The sequence below is a fragment of the Microcebus murinus genome, chromosome 13, assembly GCF_040939455.1.
Source record: "Microcebus murinus isolate Inina chromosome 13, M.murinus_Inina_mat1.0, whole genome shotgun sequence".
Classification (NCBI taxonomy): domain Eukaryota; kingdom Metazoa; phylum Chordata; class Mammalia; order Primates; family Cheirogaleidae; genus Microcebus; species Microcebus murinus.
In genome coordinates this window covers 61,073,879-61,097,072 of record NC_134116.1, presented here as the reverse complement: position 1 = coordinate 61,097,072, position 23,194 = coordinate 61,073,879, and the positions used below count along the sequence as shown (strand labels likewise).

Below are 23,194 nucleotides of genomic sequence, written 5' to 3'. Positions count from 1 at the left end.
CCCTTGCACAGTATTCGCATTTGTGTGAGATGGGAAGGTGCAGCAATATGATTTTAGATTTAGAGTCTTCCTCTGCGCATTCCAGACCTATTAGAGAAAAAGAGATCTTACTTTTGATTATTTAGTCTTGCTTATTTCTCGGCAGTGATAACTTAAAGATTTAGGTCCTGGGAGTTGAAGCGAGCTCCTTCATCCTCACATTCCCTAGGTAGTTACTTTTGGCAACTCTGTCAGAAACTGGGGAAAGTAGAATGAAAGGAGAGGGTCTGATATTTGGCATTATTTTTTCTAAATAGGTTAACATAATTTATGTGGTTTGAAAATTATTCAGAGTTGATAATACTTGAATGGTATTGGTAGGATCTTGTTTGTGAAGGGTAGTGTCTTAAGCTACGTGGTTATACTATTAGGCTTTCAGATAATTTGAATTACATTGAAAATTGTGGGAGTATGACATTTTTACAGGTTTGGGGATTTTTAAAGAAGTAATTTTAAAAGTTGAGAAAATATCTTTACACCTCAAGTTTTCAAAGTTCATGATACTGTTGCAGTAAATTCAAAAGCTTATGCAGTTCATTCTGTGCCAGTTATGGTGCCAGTTGCTGGGATCTAGTCTTGTAATATGTGAAATTATTGGCTTTAGTCCCTAAATGACATTTTTTGGAGAGTTTTGTGGGTACAATCTGTAGATTTTCAAATTTCTAATTTCTTAGTGAACTATTTAATTATAACAAATGACAGATTCAACAAGAGACTACGGAAGTTGATGCAGGCATGCAGCAATTTGTGTCTGTAAAAATAGTTGCACTGTGAAACTGAGGCTTTCACTATATGTATCTGGTAGGATCCAGTTTTATCAAATATATGTCTTTCACTGGCTTCCTGATTACTAATCATTCAGAATGAACATTGATTGTATATTTTGAGATTTGCAAACTTACCTGATTTTCATATCTGCAATATGAATTAAAAATATTAAAATCGAGCTAATGGATGCTATTTTATGATAACTTATGTACAAGTTATTAAAATTTTAATAAGTCATCAGTGTTTATTTATATAATAAAATGCATTGGCATTTACACATGGAAAGCAAATTATTTCATTTGGAGAATTGGTTTTCAGTGGATGTTAGTATTCCCTACTACCTTCATCTCCTACACCCCATCTCCTATAGAAGTGGAGATATTTCACCAGATATTCAGTAGCAGTTGAAACATTAACTGCTGTTGATATTGCAAGTGTCGTTTATTCTTTTTTTTTTTTTTTTTTGTGGTGGTGGTTTTGTATGTTGCTGTTGTATATACTTTGGTTTATTGTAGTTGCCAGCATGGGATATTTTCAGTCACAGTCTTTTTAAATTCTTTTTTTCTGCACAGTGATACAGTATTGCTTTGCTAATTCCTGTGTTGTCAGCTTAAGTCTTGTCAATAAACATATGTCAGTTCTAGTATCTTCACTTCAATCCATAATTACATCTTTCCAAGGTCTCATCTACCAGTAGCATAAAACACAAACCATTTTAATCTGGATGAGTAGCAGAATTATTAGGAAACTGTCAAATAATTAAGCAATTAAAACCACGTAAATGTACTAACTAGTAGTAGGATAAATCCCTATACCCTGAATTTCTAAGATTACAAGGGTTATATTAAAAACAAGGCCTCTTCACATTTATATTTCATATTTTTAAAAAGAAAAAAAGTGGAATTCTTGTGGTATTCATCTTCCTTTGTGGACCCAGATTTTTAAATAGGATTGAAAGTTCTAATTAAGTTACATAAGTTTGTAACTTAGTTTTAAATTAGTATGTATAAAAGGAAATGTTTTTCTGGTATATTGTAGGTTATATATATATTTTTAGATAAATGGGATTTTGAAAGTTATATATTATGTTCATTATATTAATGCAAACTCATGAATGTCTCATTAGTGATGTCTAGTTAATTTGTTATTGTTGACTACTGATAGAAGTTCCTAGAAGGATAATCAGAAGAATTCCTCTTTCAGTTAGAAATCTTCAATTCCTACTTTTTCTTCTTTTCCCTCAGATTTTTTAAATTTACATATGTGTGTGTGTGTGTGTGTGTGTGTATATGTGTGTTAAATTTTCTGGCTAGGACCTTTTTTGTAACTTAGACCTGATACTCAGATGCAGTGTCACCTTAGGGAAAGGTCTGGCACTGGCGGACTGTCTGAGAAAAAAGAATAAATTTTTACTTCATTTCATTTATTCCCTAAGTTGGAAGACTCAGCAGTAGCTGGAAGTAAAATTCTGGGATAATCACTATGTAGGTGAATCTTGAGTAGTTCTTGATGTCACCTGTAAAAGCAGTTTTGTCTGTCTAGAAAGCAACTTTTTTAGTGGCAGGAATACAAGGGGGTGGAGAGAATTAATCATTAGTCCTCACTGGATTGTTATATCAGTCCAAACCCTTTGAAATCTTCAAAGCTTTTTTGAGGGGTCCAGGACTGGAAAGGAGCTGTGGGACCATGCTTTCCAGCAGAACAGTAGTTGAAGGGCAGAGAGTAGTGCTGATCCAAGCAACAGATGACAGAACAGGAAAAGAAACTGTAAAGTTAATACCTGGAGTCCTCAGAAAAATAACAAAGGACACGATAGATGACCACTGTTTAAAGTATAGTAATAAATATTTTGTTATCCTAACTGTGGGAACCATTATCATTGTGTTTTTTTTGGGGGGGGGGGTTTGGAAGGAGAGTGTTTTGGAAGTGAAGCCATTTTGGGGGTAGAGGTGTTGGGGGCAGAACTACAGAATTTTCATTAATAGTGGAGCGAAAAATGTAAGGCTGAGGTTAGTCTACCTGAGGCAGTGTGGTAGGACGGTTTGTGTATTTTCCAAGTTATGGATAACTAGCTATAAGGAAATTTTGGAGCCCACTCAATTTTGTTTATTAAGAAATGTTTTTAAAACTTGAATAAATAGTTGAGAATTATACTGTATATCTGTATATTAGTATTTATGGCAGTATATAATGAAATTTTAAAATGTGTTTTTCTCTAAATTTTTTCTATATATTTTGTGACAAATTTCCATCTTTTTGAATCTTGCTTAGATATAAATTGTATTTTTCTCAGTTAATCAAAACTCGACATTTTCTAGGTCTTTCTCAGCTCCACTTCTTTTAGCTTTCAGTTCATTATGTTAAATAAATCAAATGGGCATAAGAAATTTCACCAGTTTTTCCTCCGTAAGTTCACATTTAGTCTGAGAATGAGTCCAAGAAAAATTAAATCAGTGATTGTCTTATAATGCTAACACCAGTGTGTAGAGTTAGTGTATAGATCCTTACTTGGAGAGTGTTTGATACATAAAAGATTTTATGTTGCAGCAAATTCTTGTTTGTCTCTGATACCCTACACTAATTTTTAAATTTGTAATTGTTTAAAGTTACTCTCTAACTTCTTTGAATCACTAAAAATTAACTACTGTTGTATTAAAAATCATTACATTTTATATTAATGAATAAGAAGACTATAGATTTTCTAATTCAAAATCCCCATACTGTATCATTTCATATTTTCCTTTTCTTGGTTCACCGTGTTTTTTCATTTGTCAAACGTTCTCATTCTTCGGATCCTTTTGAAAATGTGACCTGAGGTACCTAGTAGAACCGAATATTGTTTATAATTTTTTTGTTTTGATTTGGTACTGCTGTGATCTAATTTCCTTTCAAGTAATATGTCTTCACTTTGAAACCACTTTAAAGAGCATTTGTAGGGCCAGGTGGGGTGGCTCACTCCTGTAAATCCTAGCACTCTGGGAGGCCGAGATGGGTGGATTGTTTGAGCTCGGAGTTTGAGACCAGCCTGAGCAAGAGTGAGACCCCATCTCTACTAAAACTAGAAAGAAATTACTTGGACAGCTAAAAATATATAGAAAAAAAATTAGCCGGACATGGTGGCTCATGCCTGTAGTCTTAGCTACTTGGGAGACTGAGGCAGAAGGATCGCTTGAGCCCAGGAGTTTGGGGTTGCTGTGAGCTCGTCTGATGCCATGGAACTCTAGCCCAGGCAACAAAGTGAGACTGTCTCAAAAAAAAAAAAAGAGAGCGAGCGAGCGAGCGCGCACTTGTGATCTTTATAGAGACCACTTTTATACCAAATGAAGATTTTTTAGCTGGCTTGGTTTATTCTATTATAGTAATTTTTGGTGAGTAATAAGATTTCAGCTAATATTTAGATTGTGTGAAATGTGATGTAGTTTAGGTTTTTTTCCTTTTCCTAGTTAGACAATTCCAACCCTCTTCCCTACGCTCTCCTCTGGGTTATATCTAGGGCTAGAATTTAATATTATTTCCTAATATATATCATACTACCATTATCTGATGTTTGCATTTCTAGTTGAATCATCCAATTATGTAATTGATTAGTTTTCTATTATAGTTTTTTGCTTTATGTTTTATATAGTTTTGTTTTATAGTTTTTGTTTTCTATTATAGTTTTATGTTTTATTTACTTTTAACAATATTTGTATAATCCCCCCTTTTTCTCTTGTTACTAATAATGGTCAAATACTCTATTTGGATTTTTTAGCACCTTTGACTTTTTATGTCAATGTGTAGTGTAGATTATAGAAACACCTTGACTTTTTCTAGTTCTATAGCCTGTCCTGTTTTGTAAGAAAGTCATTTTATCAATGTTGAAATTTGTTTTGTTTTTTTGTATTACTGGGAAATAAATGTCTTGATCAAATTGCTTTTCTTTGACTTCTGTAAGGGAAAGAAAATAATTAAATAGCATATTTAAATGAATTTTTCTCCCAAGCTGATTTTTGGAACATAATGACTATTGTTACTTAAATTATACATGATTTCTACTATCAACAAAATTTTCACCTAGTTTTATTTTCCCTTTTCTTTGGCATAACTCTTTTTCAGTTAACCAGTTAATGGTTAACAACTTTTCCTTAAAGGACAGTTACTGAATTTTGAAGCAGTTTTTTTTTAACTTATAAACTAAATGTTTCATACTATCTTTTCTGAAGTTGATTGTACTATGAAAACTTTACTGTGTGAGTAGAATCATATTTATTCACTCCACAAAAGAGGTACAATTCTAGCCAACAGATTTCAAAGTTGTTATCAATTCTTTAGTAAGACATGGTTTAGAAGATAACCTTCTCTGTGTTTACCTGTGACTTCTCCTATGCTTTTTTCTCCCAAGGAAAATCCCCTGTAATTTTGCAGTGTTACCTACAATTTTGTCTACTTGTAAGTTTGGGGCTCAGTTATTTAAAAGTGAAGAATTTTACAGTTTTGCCTCTCTCTCTTTTTGGTTAAAGTAGTACAAAATGTCAAAAATTAGAAGGAAGGTCACAGTGGAAAATACCAAGACCATATCTGATAGCACATCCCGAAGACCCAGTGTGTTTGAGAGGCTTGGACCCAGCACTGGCAGTACAGCAGAGGTGAGTTGTCACTAGTACAGTCACAGGGGTTCTCTTAGAATCCTATTATTGAAATACTGGTTTGTATTATAAAGGTGAACAGGTTGTTTTATTGTAGGAATGTTGGTTTAGTACATCTTTAAAAAATGTGTTTTATAAAAAGGAGTGAAAACGTTGGTAGGGTTTATGGGTTTTTCATATTTTTTCTGATGCTTTTATTTGGGGAGTAATATATCACAGATTAGCTGGAATTTTGGTAGCATTTGTTTTTAATTTTGTCCCACTAGCATTTCTTTTCTAGAAATAAATATGAAATTTACATCGTAATATCTGTCTCTTAGACACAGTGCCGTAACTGGCTGAAGACTGGCAACTGCCTCTATGGAAACACATGTAGATTCGTACATGGCCCTTCACCTCGTGGTAAAGGTTATAGCAGCAATTATAGAAGGTAAATTGAGAACTTTGATTTATTCACATATTATTAGAAGATGGTTTTTGTAATTAATTTCGTGTAAAAATCTGAAATACAACCATTTATTTGGTCAACTTTTCTGTTTTGTTGCTAATCTTGTCAATAGTCAATGATTGGCAGGATCTTTTTGTTATTTTCAAGATTAATAAAATGTTTGCTTTAAAATTATTTGTTCAATATTTACTTGTTTGCACAGTAGATATTTTTATAATATATATATGGCTTACTTCCCCCCCATTGTGTATTAAATTGCTGCCATATTCAGCAGAATTTCATGGTGTCTGAATTTATTTTTAGTGAGGATAGACTATTTTTAATTTTAAAGCATTAAAATTTAAATAGGGCATAATTTTAGCTTTTCAAAATGTTCTAAGTTCAAAGCTTATACGAACTCTTGATTAAAATGCATTTGCTAAATCCTTTATCACAATATGTTAATGTCAATGAAAATCTGTATTTATATGTGATAAATGTACTACCTATTTAGAATATAATTTTGCCTTTATTAAAGGCTTAGCTAATTTAAACTTGCTTAATAAAGAATTTTTATTTTTCTTTTGGTTCCTGCATGATGATTTTGTTATGGCTGATGTTTTTATTTGGGGAGTAATATATCACAGATTAGCTGGAATTTTGGTAGCGTTTGTTTTTAATTCTGTCCCCAAATTAAAGATATAATGTTTACAGATGCAATATACATAAAGATTATCACAAAAGTAGTTTAAACTTGATTGGTAAATAAATAATTTACCTAGTTGTAAAATTGGGTATGCTGATTGCTTTGGCACATCAACAGTATAAAAACTGAACATTAGCAACCGGAGATTTTTTTTAATTGGATGATTTTTTTTGTTTGTGGTGTGTGGGTAGATTTTGAAGTTTAGTAGAATTTAAAATTCAAACACTTAAACATTAGCTAACTTTCTGTTCACTTAAATGTTGTACAATTTAGTTTATTTGTGATGCTGAATACTGTTTTATTTGTGTTTAGGTTGTCATTTGTCACTTCTGTTAAGGTGGGAAAATTAGCCTTTATTGTGTATGTTTAATTACTTGTGTATACACTTGTAGACCCACACCTGCGGAAACTATTTCAATAATTTTAATGTTTTGTTTATATTAGAATCATACTTTTAATACATGCTTTATCTTTGAAATTTGTTAACTAAAAGTTTTTATATGAGAAAAATAGGCAGAGAAATTTGTCTACAGTGGAAAAAAGTAAAGTCACTACTAAGAATAAAGGATTTTTGTTATAATTTGGCTATTTTGTGTGTTTTTCCATCTGATAACTTTTGTATTTGTGTATTTTTTTTGTAGGGAGGAAACATAGTTCATAATGTGATTCAAAGATGGGAAGAAAAGCAATGTATTTTAGAAAATGTTTATTTATATACAAGACATTTAAGTTATTCATTGAGCATTCACTGTGTATAGAGCATTCACTTTGTTTAGAATAGAAATAAGTTCAACATAAAACTGTTTTAATATATTAAGGAAACCAGGGCACATAGGATTTACATGTACATCATAATTATAACTTAGCACTTAAATACTGGTTCTTAAAAAGAGGTTCCAGTTTCAAGTTTTGCTTTAACTGTTAAAACATTTAATATATACATCTATTAAATGTGCATATAAATATTAATGAGATCCTTTAAAGTGAATTAACTCAAATGATTTCTTCACTAATTATATGATATGTATTAATGATTGATAAATTAAAGAAATTGATTTGATTGATTAATGATTACTTGAAATAGATGTGAATATTTATATGAGTTGTTGCTATCTTTTTTTGTATATAGTACTTTTTGGTGATCAAAGAGGAAATAGCATTCCTTAATTTCTGTTGTCCTTTTTTAAAGGTGCTCTAGGAATACTCTTTAGAGGCAATGTATTTTCCGTCTTGCCTTTGTTTTTCTAAGTGTGAAAACAATTGCATAGCCATATACTATTGGATTTCTAGTATAAATTATAAAGCCTTACCATGTTGAAAATAAATATGTATTTTTCTTTCAATTAAAAAAGATCCACAGCAGAATGTAAAATCACTCTTCTAAAGTTTTGCTTTGAATCCTTTATCTTTATTCTAAATAATTTAAAATTAAAAAAAAACTCTAAAACTCCTCTATTTGCTTTGATTCTTAAGGTACATAAAATACTTTTTCAGTTGTTGATGTTGCATCCAGCTATATACATAGGTAGATGATAATGCTGCTGCCTCTAAATTAATCTTCCAACTTTGTAGTTTAAAACTTTATCTTACTACTACTATCTTTTGCTTCCAAATGTAACTGACATATTTATGTGGTTAATAGGAAAACAATTCAAGCCTGTTAGCTCCTTTTTCTCAGTTCACATAGAGTTCTTGTTCACATCTCCAGTACCTGTCACCCCATGGAATTTTAATGTATTTATTTTGGTTGATATTGGGAGAAAACTTGAAAGTGTTGCTCATTCTTTGTGTGTATTAGTATTTGAGCTGAAACTAATTATTTTTCAGAAATTTAGGTGCCAAGGACAATTAAAAATATTATATTGAGATTTATGAGGTTATTTCTGTAAATATATTCTTACAGAAATCTTATATAAATATAGATTTTCATTGTTTTGTTTTGCTTTTTCTTCTGTTTTTGTGTTTTGGTTCAAAGGTCACCAGAAAGACCTACAGGGGATCTTAGAGAAAGAATGAAGAACAAGCGCCAAGATGTGGACTCTGAGCCTCAGAAAAGAAATACAGAGGAGTCATCCTCACCTGTTAGGGTAGGAAGGAATTTCCCAAAACAAAGTTAAATTTGTCAATTAATGATTTATTATTTAAGTTCCATTTTAAATACTATCTTATGTGCTAAATGATATCATAAATATGTAATGTGGCATTATGATGTTCTGTATGTATAACATAATTTAGAGAAAAAAGTCCCCTGGGAAAACTGTGATTGTTTCAGTTCTTCATGGTAGTTAAGATAAAAGGGATTGCTTAGTAGAGCTCAAGCTGAACTTAAGGTGTTTGTACCCTGGTAAAGATCGTGAGTATCTAAATATGTTCTTAAGTTTTCCGAATTCAGCCAACCATCATGTTCTGCTTCCAAGAAAGATTGAAGTGGCTTACAGTAGAAAACTCACATATTAGAACAATGAAAGCAAAACATGGGAGTAACAAAACTGAACTAAACTTAGGTAAAGGAAAGCACATATGACCACAAAATTTATCTGTGAATTTGTTGACAGTAAAGCCAAGAGAAATATAATTTATCATGTAGTTCATTGAATGAAAGAAAACAGGTGTTTGTTAGGAATGGAAAACTTTCCCAGAGCTAATGTTTTTCTGAAATTTATCATATCTCTGTGTGTGTGTGTGTAATACATAGCTTTATTGAGATACAATTCACAACCATAAAATTAACCCACTTAAAGTGTACACACTAGTGTTTTTAGTATATTTGCAGTCATGCCACCATCCTGCAATTTCATGTTTTCATCACTCCATGAAGAAACCCCATACCCTTCAGCACTCACCCTCTTGTTCCCGCACTGATCACCAGCTGTGGGCAGCCACTAAATCCCTTTTCTTTCTCTAGATTTACCTAGCCTGGACATTTCACATAAATGTAATCATAAAATGTATGACCCTTTGTGACAAGCTTCTTTAACTTAGCATAGTGTTTCAAAGTTCAAGAACGAATATAGGATGCATCAGTATTTTATTTCTTGTTTTTGCCAAGTAATATTAACATCGTATTGCTATACCACATTTTGTTTATCCATTCATCAATTTATGGATATTTAGGCTGTTTCCACTTTTTGGCTTTTATTTCTTTTTGTGTGTGTGGATATGGTTTTATTTCGCTTAGGTTTATACTGAGGTGTAGAATTGCTGAGTTATATGGTAATTCTATGTTTAACCTTTTCAGAAACTGCTGAACTGTTTTCTTACGCAGCTATGCCATTTTACATTTCTGACAGCAGTATATGAGGGTTCTATTTTCTCCACCTCCTCACCAACACTTATTATTATCTAACTTTTTGATTATAGCCATACTGGTGTGTGCGAAATGATAATGTGGTTGTGGTTTTGATTTGCATTTCCCTGATAGCTAATGATGTTGAACATCTTTTCCTGTGCTTATTGGCTATTTGTACATTTTCTTTGGAGATTCTTTGCCCATTTTTTAAATTGGGTTGTCTTTTTTATTAATTGAGTTATAAGAGTTCCTTTTATTTTGGATACAAGACCTACCTTATGTATATGGCTTGCAAATAGTTTCTCCCATTCTGTGGGTTGTCCTCACGTTCTTGATGGTGTCCTTTAAAGCACAAAAGTTTTCAATTTGTTGAAATACAATTTCTCTATTATTTTTTTTGTTGTTGCTTGTGCTTTTGGTGTCATCTAAGAAACTATTGTTTAGGGTCACAAAGATTTACACCTATGTTTTCTTTGAAGAATTTTATAGTTTTAGCTCTTCTATTTAAGTCTTTCCTATGTTTTTTTTTTTTTTTTGAGACAGAGTCTCGCTTTGTTGTCCAGGCTAGAGTGAGTGCCGTGGCGTCAGCCTAGCTCGCAGCAACCTCAAACTCCTGGGCTTGAGCGATCCTTCTGCCTCAGCCTCCCGAGTAGCTGGGACTACAGGCATGAGCCACCATGCCCGGCTAATTTTTTTTATATATATATCAGTTGGCCAATTAATTTCTTTCTATTTATAGTAGAGACGGGGTCTCACTCTTGCTCAGGCTGGTTTTGAACTCCTGACCTCGAGCAATCCGCCCGCCTCGGCCTCCCAAGAGCTAGGATTACAGGCGTGAGCCACCGCGCCCGGCCCTTAAGTCTTTCCTATGTTTTGAGCTAATTTTTATTTATGATATGAAGTAAGAGTCTGACCTTATTCTTTTGCATGTATATATCCAGTTGTCCCATATTATAATTTTTTTAGGAAAGTTATTGAATTGTATAAGCAGCAATCTCTTTGATCATTTAAAATATGTAGAACCTTTATTTTTGACCCATGATAAATAAGCAGTATTATGTTGTAATTTGTAGAGACTTATTTTTTGGCATCTAAAGTAATGCAGTTTTAAGTATGTAGGTTTATAATGTCTGGTGTGATATAACAATAATTTTAGAACTCTTAAATGGTAGTTCTCAGCTGGAAAACTTAAATAGTAGTTCTCCAGCTGAGAACTACTATTTAAGTAGTTCTGAAGAAATTTATCAGAATTTCTTTTGAGAGAAGACCTTTTTCAAAATACACATAGATAATAATTTCTGGGTAGAGGCTAAACATGTGTATTGTGTTTTGAAATAACTTTGTTGATTCAGAATAATGGATAACCTCAGTGGTCTGCTGGTAAATGTTATTAAACTACTCTGATAAAAAGAAAGCCATGCTTTGTAGGATTTGCCAATTTCTTTGGTGTAGATACTTCATCCATGGGCAATTTCAAGCTGTCAAAGAGACATCACTGGTGGATGCACAGTTAGGAAGAGATGCTAAGTATCACACCATTGTATATATAGTATTCACATTATATGTTATATACACACACAAAATATAAATAACATCACGACTAAAGTGTACTTAATATTTAAAAGTGAGTTCTGTGTAATTATTACCTTTGTTTTTAATAATACAATTTACTTGTTTATAATTTAATTTTTAATCATGGTTGTGTTTAACAATGGCTTCCAGAATTCCTAAAAATTTAAGTCAGCTCTTAGAAGTCGCTACAAACTGACTTCAGCACCCCACTAGATGAGCTGTAATTGATATAAGGAACAGACACCTGGAATTCATATTCTGAACATATTACTTTAAGAATTGTTAAACTCAGTCTCCTTATCTGTAAAAAATGAAGATTCTAGCTATGTGTTGGCATTGTGTTGCTGTGAAGAAAATATATGTAAAACAAGTAACGTGACTGACTATTGCATGATGACTGCTTAATACATGGTATATACTGGTGTTATAATGGCTTTTAGCTTTTTCTCTCAGATGTAAACTGACTTTAGGCCCTTAATGGGAGATGAACATCAGCATTGGAGATTTAGGTTGTTATAGATATTTAAATGTAAGTATATTTACTTACATAATGTAAATGATAAATGTAAGTTTATCATAAAGGTTTTTATGTTCATCAGATCAAGTTAGTACACAGTAAAGTTGGCATTTGTTAAGAAATTTAAGCCCGATTCTTGCTTTCCCTAAATGAGAGAGCCCTCAAAGGCATTGAGCTTCATTCATACCTAATGAGAATTCATTCATACCTAAGGAGAATTCCTTAAAACCTGAATCTTGCAATTCAGGTTTTAGGGAATTCACTATCCAAACTTACAGAAAACTGTTAATAAGCTAGGATACCAGGGTATTAATTATTTGGGGTTCAGTGTATAACAGGTTAATAGGTACTGATCATTTCCATGATGCATTTCTGCTATAACACATGTGACTATTTATCTTCATGAAGTGAATTTCTATAGGAAGGTCAGGTTTATTTTAGGTAAGGGTAAGTGTAGCATAGATAGAATGGGTGTGATTTTCAGCAAATTAATTCTACCCCTTCTTTGTCACTGATGTCAACTCCAATGTATCTGAATTATGAGGTTGATAACTCCTGATCTTGTGGGGAGACAAATTCTTGAGTGCATAAATTGGAATTCTATAGCATTTGGTAGTATGTCAGAGAGATATAAGTAAAGTGCACAATGGATAGAATAAGTAATTGCCTGGGAAACCAGAGAACTATTCACGGGAGAAAAGTGACACTTACACTGGGTGTTGAAGGATAGGTGGAGTCAAAGAGGGGAAGGAAGAGGAAAAACCCAGCACAACAACTGTAAGGAGTTTTAAAGGATTAATGTGTTGAGAAACTGAAGCTGTGTGCTTAGGACATAAGAATGTCTTAATGTGATGTGAGTGTCCTAATGTGGATGTGAGATGAAGACTGAAGAGGTAGATTAAGACCAGACTGTGAATGGTCTTGTGTGCCATACTCATGGGTTAGCAATAGAGAAAAAAGACTTCCATGCTAAGAGATCTATTTTGTTTACCAATTTGCCTCTAGACCCTGGAACTAAATGGAAAATGGAAAGTGGTTTTGATGTACAACTAGGGTTGAGAACCCCCTGGTGGTCCAGGGTTTATGTTGTATAATGTGGTTAGTCTGAATTGGGATGTGCCATAATTATAAAATATGTACTGAATTTCAAAGACTTAGTATGAAAAGGAAATAAAATATTAAAATTTTTTGTTTATATGTTGAAATGATAATGTTTTGGATATATTGTGTTGAGTAAAATATATTATCAAAATTTTAATTTTGCCTGTTTCTTTTTTTTTTAAATGTGAGGAGGAATTATAAAATTGCATATGTGCTTGCATTATATTTCTATTGGAAAAGGCTGGTCTAGATGATCTGAATCAGACTTAATACAGTGGAACTGAACTTAAGTGAGAGGTTTATTTGAGGTAAAGTCAGTAAGTAATAGTTACTTTTAACCAATAGAACTTTACAAATTCAAATTGCATTGTGTTTTCTTTTTCTATAACAGATACTTGTTATTTTATGGAATTTGAGCACAACAAATAAATTAGCTTTGAACACAAAATTAGGCTCCCAAATATGGAGTTAGGAGGAACAGTCAAGCATTTACTGATGATGAGACATACACATGCTGTAGGGGATCCTTGTCTCTTACGAGAAGCTTTGTGGCTGTATTCAGGAAAGAGTTAAATAATTCATCATTGTGGGAGGATATCTAGTTTAGTATTTAAAAATGCACTGAGTGTCCCTTTGCTTACATAAAATCTTACCTTGGAGTAGATGGGCAAGGGCAGTGGTCTAAGTTTATTTTTATGTACTAATCTTTGTTTTCTTTTTTTACTATGGTAAAATAGATATAAAACTTTACCATTTTAACAAGTTGTAGGTGTACAGTTCGGTGGCATAAGGTACATTTACTCTGCTGTGCGATCATCCACTTCCAAAACTTATTTATGATCTTTGTTTTTAAAGTCTTAATTTTGTTTTTGTTAAACTGCCCTCTTATATATGAAATTAAGCCAATTTGAATAACATTTTCCTGATGTTAATATTTTGTTAATTATACCAACTGGTTTAATATTTTAAAATATTTTTCTTATTGTTTAAACAATGACCTTTTCTGGTTCCTATAGTAAGTCATTTTAGAGATTTTTCTTCTGAGACTTCATAATGGCTCCCTTCATAAAGGCTCCCTTGCCTTTGTCTGCTATTTTGTCAAAGAGTCATCTTTGTCAGTTGCTTCTATTTCCTACCCCACCCCAACCTGATTACTTATCTTCAAACAGAATCTGTTTAGACTTGATGTTTATCCTGAATCTATTTAAGATGAAGACTACTATAGAAATTATCTTTTCTCTCCCTTAATGACTGGTTCTTTCATATTCTGAATTGAAAATTAATTTCTAATATGAAGCTTACTGTCTCTGGGAGCTGTACCTCCCAGAATGTACAATTAATTATGAATTACTAGTTTTGCTTCCCAGTCCCCTACCCAGTTCTCTTCCAGTACCACTTACCTCTCAATCATCCACCTTGCTTTTTTTATACATCTTGATATTTCTGGCTAGATGAGGAAAAAAGTAGAATTAACTAGGGGAAGGGAGAGTACTATAGCTGCTATATTTAGTGGGATTTCTGCAGCAAAGAACTTTTAATGCCTTAGCACTGTTACTATATTCTGAGTAAGCCTCTTGACTTTGCTTTTTAATCTATAATATAATTGTACCTCTTATAAGTTATGATGAGAACCAAGTGTGGAAGTACATATAAAAGTTCTTTTGAAAGAATAAAACAGTGTAAATGCAAAATAGGAATGGTAGAAAGTCACCACATTAAAAATTTACAAAGTTTATTGCTGTAGGAGTAAATCAAATGAGTGTTTATTTCAAAGAAAAAGGCTCAGAAAGATAAGAGTATAATAGATATAATATACACTACCTCATAGAATATACACTACATAGAATATACACATATAATATACACTACCTCATAGAAATTTGATAATATATAGCGCAGGGATAATTATGGTGATTTTTACAACATAGATTTAAATTTTCATTTTATTAAGTATATGGAAAAAAATTTGTTTTAGCCTGATGTGATGTGCAAATATATTCTTTGATAGTATTAACAATTGTTCCAGGCCAGGCATAGTGACTCACAATTGTAATTCTAGCACTTTGGGAGGCCAAGGCAAAAGGATCACTTCAGGCCAGGAGTTTGAGTTTGCTGGGTGCTGTGATGACGCCACTGCACTCTAGCCTGGGCAACAGCAAGCCTCTGTCTCAAAAAAATCAAAAGAATTGTTCCAGTTGCTATTCCTTGGCATAAAAAAAACATTTATTATGTTGACAGATTCTGTCAGAAATTAGGAAGGGTACAGAAGGGACATTTTGACTTTTCCTTGATATATAAGCCTCAGATCAATTACTGGAAGCATGTGGGCTGGAATCACTTAAAGGTTTGTTCACTCACATGTCTGGCAGTTCATGCTGGCTGTCAGTCAACTAAGGGTCTCAGTTCCTGTCTGTGTGGTCTCTTCGCATAGATAGCTTGGACTTCCTCATAGCCTGATGGCTGGATTCCAAGTGTGAGTGTCCTGAGACACACACACAAAACAAAAGAGAAAGCATACGCATGTGCCCTGGTTTCTATTATTATAGAATGGTATTAGAAACCAAAATCTGGGTGCTAACTGTGCTCATTGCTACTGGGGTATCATTTCTTTGGGTACCTCTCAGCTGACAGAGCAAAAAATATTTGTGCGTATACTAACTGGTATATGTAAATATTCAAAGTTACTGTTTTTATATTAAGTTGACCATGAGTTCTTACTCGTACCACTATTATTAATATAGTTTTGCCTTGCCATGGGAGGTCTTCATATTGGGTCCTGAACTCTTTTTAAAAATTTACTTTCTTGAGAGATAATTTTCAAACACTAAAATGCATCCATTTTCAGTATACAGTTTGAGTCTTGACAGGTATGTACACCTGTATAACCACTTCCACAGTCAAGATACAGAACATTTGTGTCAACACACAATATATTTTCATGACTTTTTATAGTCAGTCCCCTCCCAAACCCACTCCTGGAAACCTCTGATCTGTTACTATAATGGAATCATACAGTATATATTCCTGTGTCATGATTCTTTCAGCATGGTGCTTTTGAGATCCAACCATGTTGCACTGCATGTGTCAGTAGTTTCTTTTACTGCTAATTAGTGTTTTGTTTTATGGATATATCAAAATTTGTTAAACCATTCACTAGTGGATGGACATTTGGGTTGTTTCTAGTCTTTAGCTATTATGAATAAAATTGCTGTGGACATTTGTATACAAGTCTTGTTGTGGGCATATGTTTTCTTTCAGTAAATACCTAGGAGTGGAATTGCTGGGTCATATGATATGTATATTTTTTAGCTTTATAGGAAACTGCTAAGCAGTTTTCTAAAGTGGTTATTCTATTTTATGTTTCCATCTACAGTGAATGAGGGTTTCTTTCTGTATTTTTGCCAACACTTGGTATTGGTTGGTCTTTGCCATGTTAGGCATTCTGGTGGGGATGTAGTGGTTTTAATTTGCATTTCTTGATTAGTGATGCTGAGCATCTTTTCATGTGTTTATTGGCCATCTGTACATCTTAAGTATATCTTTTATTGGTCATTTGTTTATCTATTTACATCTTTTGCTCATAAATTAGGCTCTATTTTATTACAGATGTATAATTCTTATGCTCTGGGTTAAAGTCCTTTGTGAGATACATACATTGCAAATGTTTTCCCAGGGTGTCATTTTCTTGGTGGTATATTTTTGAATGTCTTTCAATTTTAATGAAGTCCAGTTATCCTATGTTGTCTTGACGCTGCCTCAGTAGTCCTTGATAGTGTCTTTGTTTCTGCTAAGAGAACATGTTTCCAGCACATTGTTACATTTCATACTCTATACTTGGAAGCAACCATTTTCCCCTAAAGCCCTGGTAGGTGCCTTTTATTGAGAGATGGTATTTCAAGACTACTACTTGGAAGCTTATTGTCTTTAGGGCTTTTCATTAGACATACCGAGGAAATACATAGGTACTTTCTCTTCAAGAATAAACATACATATGTTCAAATAAATCAGATTTAGGATTGCAGGGCTTTTAATGAACTTCGTTGATTTTATAGTTGTATCACTGTTATGCTGAAAATTTTGATTCCTGTTGTCATTTGCTTTATCTTACATTACATTTAATAGTTTCAGAATAACAACTGACCATTGATGTTTAAAGTGATTGTTGATAGACTTGAATTAATATCTATTATGTTTTCACCATTTTCTGTTTATTGCCATGTTCTTTATTTCTATTTTTGTTTTCTGCTCTTTTTCTACCTTTTGTGTTTTTAATTGAGTTTTTTATGAGATTCCTTTTTTCTTGTTTTTTTTAGCATAACGATTATACTTCTTTTTTTACTTTTTTAGTGGTAATCCTAGAGTTAGCAGTTTACATTTATAACTAAGTTAAGTCCACTTTGAAATAACACCGTACTGCTTTACCTGTAGTGCAGATATTTTACAATAAGAAGATATTCATAATTCTTTGCTCTGGAATATTTTAAATGGTATTGGATTTTCTGCTCTTTAAAGGATTGGTAGAATTCCTCTGTCAAAACCACTGGTCCTGACATTATTTTATAGAGTTATTTAATTGCTTTATTTTTTTCTGTGGAAATTGATATAGACTTTTGGTTCTGTTAAAGTAAGTTTGGGCAAATTATATATTTTTCTAGAAATTAAATCTGTTTTTTAACTAGGTTTTCAAGCTTGTTTACTTAGAATTATGCAAAAAAAACCCTCATGTTTTTCTTCATTTTTGTCTATTCTAACGGATACTTTTGCTTTGTCATTTCTGATTTTGAATTTGTGCCTTCTACCATTTTTCTTGATTAGGTTAGCCAGTGGTATATTTTTAGGGAATCACCTTTTGTATTTATGTATTAGTTCCTTCTTTGTGTTTTCTAACTTTTTAAAAAAATAATTCCTTCTTTGATTTACTGTATTTCTTTTCTTTGTTGATTCATTGAACGTTTATTTAATATTAGTATTTATTGCTATAAATTTTCCTCTGGTAGCTGCTTTAGCTGAATCATGTAGATCTCATGTGTTAAGCTTAATTATTATTGCTTTTGAGAAATTCTCCCATTTAGGTTTGGATTTCAGTCATTATCTAAGAATTGTTTAATTTAATTTAAAGTTTAATTAATTTAAAGTTTTTAGATTGAGAAACCTTTTGTTTTTTATGTATGTTTATTTTTTCGATTTGATGAGTTTTTTTGTGGCCTAGGTTTTTCTGAATTTTCCATGTATGCTTAAAAAAGGTATATTTTCTACTTTTTGATTTCAAGTTTTATAAATATTAATATATATAAAAGATATGCTGTTTGGATGCCCTATATTTTTCAAATCTTTGTCTGCTTGATCTGTTTTCATTTGAGAACAGTATGTTAAAGTAACTTAGTATGCTTCTGTCTGGTTGTCTTTCCATTTCCTACAGTTTCTGCTCTTCACTGCTTTGTTATTAGGTATATAGATGCAGAGATATTAGTAACTTCTCTTTTCATTGTAATTGTTTTTAATGCAGTGTTTAGTGATGATTTTTGGTTATCTCTTGAATTGTTATTGAAGTTTGTAGTCTCAATTATTTGTTATTTGGTTATTCTGAGACAAGCTAAGATTTTTGTTACCACTTCATAAAAGAAAATCTCTGATAATCCTATTTGGGTGTTTTTCTTCATAATAGTATAAACAAAATAAACTACAATTCCATAGGTGTAGGACTAAATGACTGTCTGTGTTTCTATAGTATTGAAAGCATCTGAAATTTCAGCTTTGTGAATAATTTCAAAATTTTTAAATGTTAGATTATGTCTATTCTAAAAGCTAGACTGAATAGGCTGTTGGGCAAATAAATGTTCAGGCCAAAAAAACAATGAGCCATATTATTATATTAGTATTTATAGTTTTTATCTTTAATCAGATGTGTTTCATTGTAAAGGTTTGAAAACATTATAAAACCTTGATCTTTTTAAAATTAATAATAATGTTTTCAATTGTTAATAGTTTTGATGTATTATAATATGTGGTAGTAAATGACAGAAGAAAAATTTGGATTAACATTAACTTTAACTCTAGAGCTACTCAAAGAAAAATTAGGAATTTGCTGATAATGTTAGTGTTCTGTGCAACTAAGCACATTTTTAGAGCAATAGGATTTGTTTATTTATTTATTTATTTTTGGGAGACAGAGTCTCACTTTGTTGCCCAGGCTAGAGTGAGTGCCGTGGCATCAGCCTAGCTCACAGCAACTTCAAACTCCTGGGCTCAAGCAATCTTTCTGCCTCAGCCTCCCGAGTAGCTGGGACTACAGGCATGCGCCACCATGCCCGGCTAATTTTTTCTACATATATTAGTTGGCCAATTACTTTATTTATAGTAGAGATGGGGTCTCCACTCTTGCTCAGGCTGGTTTCAAACTCCTGACCTGGAGCAACCTGCCCGCCTTGGCCTCCCAGAGTGGTAGGATAACAGGCGTGAGCCACCACGCCTGGCCATAGAGCAGTAGGATGTGGAAGCATTTTTAAAATATAAAAGGAGAGGGATAAGAAAAAGTCTCTTGCATAAAACATTGGATGTTTAAAACCATGTGATATTATATTCTTTACTATAATAGGGAATTATTGCTATGAATGATAATAGCTTTAGACCTGTAATGGATAAATTTGTATTGATGTTTTACAATGTATATTAGTAAAAGGTGAGAACTTTATTGGTATACAAATAATTGAGTCATTCTTTGACTAAATGTTCTGAAATAATTTTTATCTGTTAACCTCTAAGGAAATGTCCCTAAGTAGTTTTGGAAAGATGTAAGCATATTCAGTATAAGAGGTGAGATAATATAGGAAACAGACACTTGGGTTAGGAAGACTTTTAGGCACAAAATGTTAATTCTACTAGTAAGGAATAGAATTACTTGACCTGGTAATATTTGTGAGCTGAAGAATTTATCCTGAAATTAGCACAATAAAGAGAGATTATGAAAAATACTGAAAAGTTTTAAAGATGTGGGGATATGTTTAGAAACTCTAACATACGTCTAATTGGAATCCTAGAAGGAAAAACTAGAATGTTGGAGAGGCAACATTTGAAGAAATAATGGATGAGAAATTTCCCACAATTGATTAGACATAAATCTGCCAATACAGTAAGCAAAATACATATCAAGTAGAATATTGTAATTAAAACTTCAAAACACCAGAAACATAGAAAAAATATTAGAAACATCTGAGAAAAAAAGGCAAATCCTCCTAAAAGTTGCAACAGGACAACATCATTAGCAAACAATGGAAGCCGAAGACAGTGGAGTAATATTTCCAATGTGTTGAGATAAATCTTTTCAACCCAAATGTACCCAGCCAAAACTGTTTTTCAAGAATAAGGATAAAATAAAGACCTTTTCAGACAAAATCAAGAGTGTTGCCTACCAGTAGACCTTCACTAAATAGAGAATTTCTAAAAGGATATACATCAGGAAGATGGAAAATGACCTCAGAAGAAGGGTGTGAAATCTTAATAATAAAGGAGAAAATGTGTACTTGGTTAGTAAACCTGTCTTGTTGTAGCTTTTATGAAGTTATCAGAAATGTGTCATTCTGCCATGAGGAAGTAAGTGAAGTGTAATACCGATTGTAGTGTAAATTACTTTGGATTCTCCAGAACCCATTCCACCACTTTTTCATTTCGTATCAGCTTTATGGTTTGGGGAATTGATCCCACTTTCACAGTTAGACCCTGATTAGTCTAATTCAATTATAATAATCCCATTCCTTTGCTAATTCAGTTGATTCAGAACCAGGTCTAAGCTGGTTAGCCCGTGGTCGTTACCTTAACAGCAATTATTGATTCGGAGGTAATCAAGTGACTAAAGTTGGGCCTAGTCACACTGAAGGAAAGAATTCTTATTTTGTGCTTGGAGGAGAGGAAACCCAGATTGCTTCTTATTATGGCAAAAGAAATAGACCCTAATGGGAAGTCAACATTAGGAATAGCAGAGCTATGAGAATGCAAAAAAAAGGAAAAGACAGAAAATTTGGTCTTTGGTGATTTCCTTGTTACTAAATCACCTAGTTCTGAAGTTTATACTATTTATAGACTTCATTTTATGTCAGATTGTAGCTTAAATTTGTATAGTTTATAATACTATAGTTTCTTAGTGGAAGATCCACCAAAACTCCTTTATGCTCCCACAAGTTAGACTTCATTAATGCAACTATAATTAACATTCTATAGCAGGAGAGGTGGAAGCTTTATGTATTATGCTGCTGTGGCAAACCTAGATTTGTTCAGAGTATCATGTTTTATTGAAGCACACTAGCAGATTAGTTTGCCCAGAGATGAAAGAGTGATGAGTAGTGTGAAAATCATGGAATGTGAGTGTATGCCAAACATATAGTCTATCCTTTGGCCTTTGTTCTGGTATAAGAAGATATTAAAGAGATTTAGTAACATTGTTCAGGTATTTAAAGGGCTAGCATGTAGAAGAAAGATTAGATTTGTTATGCATGATTCTAGAAGTCAGAGCTAGTCCTAATCAGTAGAAATTCTAAAGAGACATAAGAAAGATGTGACCGATATAAGAAAGAATTTTCTAATAATTAGAACTGTCTAGAAATGGGAACAAGGGGTGTGACAGGGGAAAGCTATCAGTGGATACTTTGTGAGCTAAATTATGTCCCCCAAAAGTTTTCTAATAGTGGGCTCCCATAACTATACAAATATTAAAGACAATTTTTCTCCATGGGATAGGAGTTTGGTTTATATTACTTATAAAAGCTCCTAACATTTTTTATTCTAGTTACTAATCCAGTTATTATAATGTTGATTCTCAACTCTATTGGCCTCAACACCTCCTTTTTATTTCATATTCTTTGTAATGCCTCCTTACTATCTAAAACTCACAATGAATATAATATTCCCACACATACAATGTTCAAGAAGTAAATGAGAATATACTATAGAGTAGATATGAAAGTAATTTAAAGTAAAAGTCTACATCATGTATTGCATTTCTGAAATCCAAGAAACTTCAAACATTTTTCCTAAGTTAGACACAGACTTATTGGGAGCAAAACCTGATCTTAATTGAGATGAATTTAATTATAGTCTTTACCTAATTGGTGAATTTCTGTTTTGCTGCAAAAATATTAGTATGTTTGATCACAGGCTGCTGCTGTTCCCTACCCTAAGTAGCAGTGTTACTTAAAATACTTTGAAATGCAAAAAAATTATCAATTCTTAAAATATCTGGTCCCAAAGATTTCGGCTAAAATATTGTGGTTCTTTAACAAGTATTTCAAGATGTAGATGTTCCAGGATGACTAATTTAGAATATATAATGAAGTAATCAAAAGGTTATACTTCTAATTAATATGTTTAGATTTAAGAGAAGATAACAGGGCATTCTGTTCAAGAAATAGCAGACCATACTACATTACACAGGACAAATAATTTCAGATACTATTTATTTGACTGTGATAAGAGAAAGAAAGAAATAACTTTGTTTAATGAAAGAAATTACATGCCCAAACAAGTTACACATTGTTTAGGTAGAGAAAATGAGGAAATGGGATAGTCTTTTAAATGACCTGGGCCTTCTTAGTTAGTGTTATCAAGGCAATTTCCTATGTTATGATTAGAGGTTGAAAAGTGACAAGTATTAGAAAAAACATATCTCCTAATTTGAAATTCCACCACATATTGAAGCCTACATTCGTTCTCTAGTGTTTAATGATAGAAATTATACATGATCTCTAGGGGTAGTATCAGTCATAATGAAAAACATGGAGAACTCAAAAAGTACATCATTTCAGTCTTTAGGGTAAATATTATGAAATATTCAGATAAAGCATTATTAAGAAATTTATTATTACATTGCTGGTTTTAAATCTGTTAAAAATCTGTGTTACGAATTCACAGATTATTTTGCTTATTTTGCAGTACCAGCACTACTGCCCTGAAACCTTTTAAAACTAGATTTGTAGTTGAATATTACATAATATTTTTAAGTAGATAGAAAGCACAGAGTATGTTATTCAACGATTTGGAGATAATTTCTATAGTTATATAGTAATGTATGTTTATAGTGGGTTTAATCCATAGAACCAAAAGTTGTATGGAATGTAGGATGGTTCTTCATTAATGTTCTACAGAATATATTTTAAGAATA

The 23,194-nt window shown here is 32.4% G+C and overlaps 1 protein-coding gene across 4 annotated transcripts in view; it reads left to right on the top strand.

The window, feature by feature from the left end:
• ZC3H13 (zinc finger CCCH-type containing 13) overlaps positions 1-23,194 on the top strand; it is an 87,640-nt gene that overhangs the window by 861 nt on the left and 63,585 nt on the right. For 3 of the 4 annotated variants that reach the window (XM_012782713.3, XM_020290368.2, XM_012782717.3), the window contains exons 2-4: positions 5,307-5,432; positions 5,753-5,862; positions 8,541-8,652. In XM_012782713.3, coding sequence (XP_012638167.2) covers positions 5,316-5,432; positions 5,753-5,862; positions 8,541-8,652 — 339 coding nt within the window. In that variant the 5' untranslated portion in view covers positions 5,307-5,315. The remainder of the gene's footprint in view (positions 1-5,306; positions 5,433-5,752; positions 5,863-8,540; positions 8,653-23,194) is intronic. The other variant, XM_012782718.3, reaches the window with a different exon arrangement.